General features: G+C 34.7%; 1 protein-coding gene across 1 annotated transcript; it reads left to right on the forward strand.

Moving 5' to 3' along the window:
- Positions 1-1,756: 1,756 nt before the first annotated feature.
- LOC135136810 (protein takeout-like) lies at positions 1,757-2,711 on the forward strand. The gene is made up of 4 exons (XM_064066231.1): positions 1,757-1,883; positions 1,933-2,173; positions 2,219-2,352; positions 2,407-2,711. The coding sequence occupies exons 1-4, from the start codon at positions 1,757-1,759 to the stop codon at positions 2,709-2,711; spliced, it is 807 nt and encodes a 268-aa protein (XP_063922301.1).
- Positions 2,712-6,145: the final 3,434 nt, after the last annotated feature.

Here is a 6,145-nt window from a genome sequence, read left to right on the forward strand (position 1 = left end):
AAAATTTCTCAAATCTCAAATTTCAAAAATAAATATAATAGGAAAAATTTAGGGGTCGCAAATTCGAATTTACTAAATCTGATTACTAAATACAAACATTTGAAATTTACAGGTCTAGAAACGCCAACTTGAAAAAATTGGAGACCTTGAATTTTGAGCGATTTTTGTAATTTTGATTCTAGAAACATGTTTTCTAAAATATCCACTCTTGAATTTTTGAAATCCAAGTTCGAAATTTTGGAAACTCTAAATATTCTTTGAGAATCTAAACTTTGTCTCCAAAATTTGCAGAACTTTAAAACTGTCTCCAAAATTTGCAGAATGAAAAAAATATATAATCTAAAATTAATTAGTTATTTAGTTTTAAAAAGCTTGTAACGAAGCGAATTTTCGCGGGCCGGAAACCGTGACGGGTACCGCGAAAGCCGGGGGTAAATTGGCGATCGCCGCGCCGCCGCGGCGGAAGAAGAGGACTCTTGCCTGCAACTTCAGAGAGTGCGGAAGTGCTGTGGCGATTGTGGGAATTTTTCTTGTTTTTGGAGAAGTGTGATAAAGTGAGCAGTTCGACCCTCCGACCACCGTAAGTACCTTTTTGGGTCGTCTGCCCGTCTTAGTACCGGTTTTCGAATCGCCGCCCCCGAGCGAGAAACCGTGTCACCGTCACCGCGTTTTTTTTTGTCACCGTCGAAAGTCGACACCGTCGTGCACGCGTCGTTACCGTCACCGCGCTCCCCTCCCGGGTCGCCGTGCCGTTTTCGCGCGATTTCCAGATATCAAGGTCGCCGCCCCCAAAGCCAAGAGGAGCCCGGCCTGAAGGAAGTCGCCGCCCAGGAGAAACGACCGTGCCGGACATTTAATTAATCTTGTTTGTAAAACCGTTTTGTAGTTAGTTAAGTTGTTTAGCCGTAAGATTTATTATTTTAGACCGTGTAGCTGGTGGTAGGGAATAAACCCTATTTTATTGTAAAATATCTCTTGCCGTTTTATTTTATTTATTATTCTCTAGTTTTCGCGGCGGCTCATCACCTGAATTCCGTGTCTCCGACTTTAGAGCACCCCGGCGCTCCCTCCCCCGGAGAGGGAGCTGGCGCCCGAGCTACCGCCGCTCCTGACCGAAGGCGCCACCCCCGGCGGCGTGAAGGTAGCCGCATAAGCTTGGTCGACCAGACGTGTTACTGATATCAGCGATACTAGTCGACCCAAAGCTTGGCACCCAAGTACGCCGCCACCCCATACGTTATCGGCGAGATTCCGGACCGTCCGTCCCTCTCATCCGGAATTTCGTCGCAAGCTTATCTCTACATTATTGTCCTTGATAAGAGATAAAAGATAAGAGATAACATTAGTTCGTCAAAAAGTTATTTTTTAATATTTTAGCACCTTCAAACAATTTTCCAAAAAAGTTGCAATTAAACCGACAAAGACACTTTCGGATCGAGATACACCCAATTTTTTCAACAACAAATAAACAAATTAATACTTTTTTATATTTTCAGTTTTTTCAAAGGATTTAATTTCTATCCAAAAAAACTTGATTCACAGTGAAAACACAATAATAGACGCTCTGATTAAAACAATATAAACAACCTTGAAACCACACACTGCAAGGAATAAAACGCTTTAAGCACAATATAAAAGTCGAAGAAACATTAAACCAGTATCAAACACCATTTTACTCGAAACCTTGGACACTAAACTTACTCTTATCACCGACATTTTCCTTTTTCCACACAACGTCAAAACGCTAATGGAAACCATGTTCAGTGATAACTCGGAAAATAGCACCCATTTAAATAAGAACCCCCTTCTTATAAACCACCAGTACAACATGCAACTTATAATCACTTTGGTACTAGTGGCTCCTTGCCTCTGCATAAACCTCCGTAAGCGCAACCATCAATCCAAAAATTCCCAAAATTTTGAAAATTCTAGCCCACAGTTTCAAAAAATGCACCCTCGAGCAGCCCGATTCGAAGAAATGTGTGAAAGAGGCGGCGGAATACAACGTCCATTTGTTGATTCACCCCTTCAAGGACTTGCATCTTCCAGGGTTGAAACCTTTACTGATCCCTTCCTTGTCGATCGGGTCCGGGAAAAGGGCAGTGGCGGTGGAGCAGCACTTCAACGATTGCAACATCTACGGGTTCGACCATGTGGAATTGGAGAAATTCGAGTAAGGGTTACCCTTTTGGGGACAAATTTTGACTAGGTGTTGTAGGTTTCATTTTGACAAGAAATTCTTGGAGATGGATGCCCATTTCGCGGAGATTACCAAAAAGTGCCACTACCAGCTCAATGGGAGGGTTTTGCTGCTGCCCATTCGGGGCGAAGGGGACAGTACCATTGTTCTGAGTAAGTTCCGATATAAGTGGCTACTTTTAGTACTACTTAGGTATTTGTTTTTAGGGAATATGAAGATCAGTGGGTTTTTGCCATACCAAGAGGTTAAGAGGAGTGGGAAGACTTATCTTAGTTTTGATTCGCACAATGTGACGTTCGATGTAGGTTCTGTCTACTTCCATTTTGATAATTTGTTTAATGGAGATAGAGGGTTGGGGGATAGTTTGAATAAAGTACTGAATGATAATTGGAAGCAGGTTTTTGATGATGTGAAACCTAATTACTCGAAGGTGATGGATGATATTATTCAGTCGCTGTTGAACCAATTCTTTGGAAGAGTGTCTCTGGAAGATGCTTTCAGTACTCAGTGACAAGTGTTTAAAATAACTGTACACACAGGTGTTATTCATTGTTGGAATTAATAAATAGATTATTAATGTTAACAAGTTTTTTCATGGTTGTTAGATCGCTCTTAAAATTTGTGTTTTGATGATTTATGCAAACGTTCGCTTGGTGTTTTAATTAGTGACGTAACCACCTTAACAACGAATTAAAAAAAAATAGAAAAATGTTCAACACAATTTTAAGAGGTGGTTTGCGGATTACGTAATATAATATTAAAGATTTTAATCATTTTTTTTATAGTTTAAGACGTATGAAAATTCAAATACCTGTTCCATGTCGTGCGTAAGTCGCTACAAGTTAATTAACTGACACCATAAAAGGAAAAATATGTACTTTAGTAACATATCAAGACGAACATTTTTTTGGAAAATTTCTAAAAACTTTAATCCTACTTTTCACGATTATTTGAATACATGTGACGACGATTTCGGATTTGTACTTGGCTGCAAATTATCTACAATGTGATAGCATTTTTCAATCGATTGAACTCATTTTAAGCACTTTTTTTGGAAAATTTTGAAATCTTTGTCTCATTTTCCATGATTATTTGACTACATGTCATAACGGCAATTTTGGCTTTGTAGTAGACTGCAAATTATCTACAAACTTTTAGTCGATTGAGCCCATTTTTACCATTTTATTGAAAATTTTTGAAAATTTTAGTCTCACTTTTACGATTAATTATTGAATACATGTAGTGATTACGATTTCAGCTTTGTTATTAGCTGAAAATTATGTATTATTTTACATCAAATCTTCAGTCGTTTGTACGAACCTATTTTAATTATTTTCTGGAAAATATTTTGAAAATTGAAATCTCACTTTTCACGTTTATTTGAATAATTGGCTGAAATTATCTAAAACTTGACACCAATTTTCAGTCGATTGAACCCATTTTAACCATTTTTTGAAAAATTTTGAAAATTTTGAGCTCACTTATCATGATTATTTAAATAAATATAATGATCGTGATTTCGGATTTGTAACTGGCTGAAAATTCTCTACAATTTGACACTAATTTTCAGTGAATTGAACCCCTTTTAATCACTCTTTTGGAAAAATTTTGCCAATTGTAAACTGACTTGTCACATTTTTTTAATACATGTCGTGACGGCGGTTTCAGATTTGCAATTGGCTGAAAATTATCTAAAATTTGACACCAACTTTCAGTCCATTGAACTCATTTGACCACTTTTTTGAAACATTTTTGAAAATTTTAATGTGGCTTTTGCCAATTATTTGAATTGATGTGACCGCGATTTTGGATTTGTAGTTATCGGCAAATTATCCACAATTTAATATCAATTTTCAGTCGCTTGAACACATTTTAACCACTTTTTTGGAAAAATTTTGAAAATTTAAATTTACTTTTCACGTTTGTTTGAAACGATGTCGTGACGATGATTTAGTGCTTGGTATTGACGGAAGATTATATAGAATTTGACAACAATTTTCGTTCGATTAAATTTGTTTTTGGTAATTTTTGGAAAAATTTTGAGAATCTTGGACTTACTTGTCGCGATTAATTGAGTACATGTTGCGATTGCGATTTCGGCTTTGCTTTTAGTTGAATCCACTATTTGACACCAAATTTTCAGCCAATTGAACTCATTCTGGCCATTTTTTTTTGGAAAATTTCTAAAAACTTTAATCCTACTTTTCACGATTATTTGAATACATGTGACGACGATTTCGGATTTGTACTTGGCTGCAAATTATCTACAATGTGATAGCATTTCTCAATCCATTGAACCCATTTTAACAATTTTTTTTTGGAAAATTTTGAAAATTTTTACCTCACTTTCCATAATTATTTGAATTCATGACGTGACGACAATTTTGGCGTTATAGGTGACTGCAAATTATCTACAATTTCATACAAAATTTTAGTCGGTGAAGCTCATTTTTACAATTTTTTTCTGAAAAATTTTTGAAAATTTTAGTCTCAGTTTTTATGATTAATTATTGAATACATGGAGTGATTACGATTTCGGCTTTGTTATTAGCTGAAAATTATGTATTATTTTACATCAAATCTTCAGTCGTTTGTACGAACCTATTTTAATTATTTTCTGGGAAAAATTTTGAAAATTGAAAACTCACTTTTCACGTTTATTTGAATAGATGTCGTGACGGCGAATTCGAATTTGTAATTGGTTGAAAATTATCTACAATTTGACACCAATTTTCGCTCGACTGATCTATTTTAAATATTTTTTTGGAAATTTTTGAAAATTTTAGTCTCAGTTTTCACGATTAATTGCATACATATCTCATTGCTGTTTGAGCTTTGGCTTTAGCTGAAAATTATCTACAATTTGATACCAATTTTCACTCGATCGAACTGATTTTAACCACTTTTTTGGAAAATTTTTGAAAACTTTATTCTCACTTTTTATGATTAATACATGTCATGATTACGATTTCGGCTTCACTATTAGCTGAAAATCATTTATTATTTGACACCAAATTTTCAGTCGATTAAATTCAGTTTAGCAACTTTTTGGAAAACTTTTAAAAATTGTAATCTCACTTTTCACCATTATTTGCAAACAAGCCGTGACTTCGAGTTCGATTTTGTAGTTGGCTGCAAATTATCTACAATTTGATACCAATTTTTAGTCGATTGAACTTGTTTTAACCATTTCTTGGAAAATTATTTTTGAAAATTTTAATTTTACTTCTCATGATTATTTAAATACATGTCTTGACGGCAATGTCGGCTTTATGACTGCCAATTACAAAAATTTGATACCAATTTTCAGCCGATTGAACCCATTTAAACTATTTTTTTTTTGAAGATTTTTGAAAATTTAAATCTTACTTTTAACGATTAATTGAATGTATGGCTTGACTGTGATTTCGCCTCTGCTATTAGCTGAAAATTATCCACTATTTGACATCAAATTTTCAGTGGATTAAATCCGTTTCAAGCAATTTTTTGGAAAAATTTTGAAAATATAATTTTCATGATAATTTGAATTGTGGCGACGTTTCAGAAATTATAATTGCCGAAAGATTCTCTACAATTTGCAACCTTTTTCAATGAATTGCATCCTTTTTGACTATTTTTGGAAAAATTTTGGAAATTGAAAACTCACTATTCACCATTATTTGAATAGATGTTGTGAAGGCGATTTCATATTCGTTATTGGGAGAATTTTAGTCGACTGTGCCCATTCTAGCTACTTTTTGGAAAATTTTTGAAAACTGTAAACTCTTTTTTCACGTTTATTTGAACATATGGCATCACGGCGATTTCGGACTTCATCTACGATTTAGCATCAATTTTCAGTAGATCGAACCCATTTCAACTATTTCTTTTTTTTTGGAAAACTTTTGAAAAATATAATCTTACTTTTCATGTAGATTTGAAGTGATGTCGGATTTGTAATTAACC

The sequence above is a fragment of the Zophobas morio genome, unplaced genomic scaffold (assembly GCF_036711695.1).
Source record: "Zophobas morio isolate AGI-343-1 ecotype UQ-CSIRO unplaced genomic scaffold, CSIRO_AGI_Zmor_V1 ptg000027l, whole genome shotgun sequence".
Taxonomy (NCBI): Eukaryota; Metazoa; Arthropoda; class Insecta; order Coleoptera; family Tenebrionidae; genus Zophobas; species Zophobas morio.

What these genes read in the sequence shown, in the direction of transcription:
- LOC135136810 (XM_064066231.1), top strand. Translation starts at nt 1,757, where the DNA reads ATGTTCAGTGATAACTCGGAAAATAGCACCCATTTAAATAAGAACCCC. An exon ending in GTGGAATTGGAGAAATTCGA is followed by an intron (nt 2,174 to 2,218) that starts GTAAGGGTTACC and finishes TAGGTGTTGTAG; the next exon opens with GTTTCATTTTGACAAGAAAT. An exon ending in GGACAGTACCATTGTTCTGA is followed by an intron (nt 2,353 to 2,406) that starts GTAAGTTCCGAT and finishes ATTTGTTTTTAG; the next exon opens with GGAATATGAAGATCAGTGGG.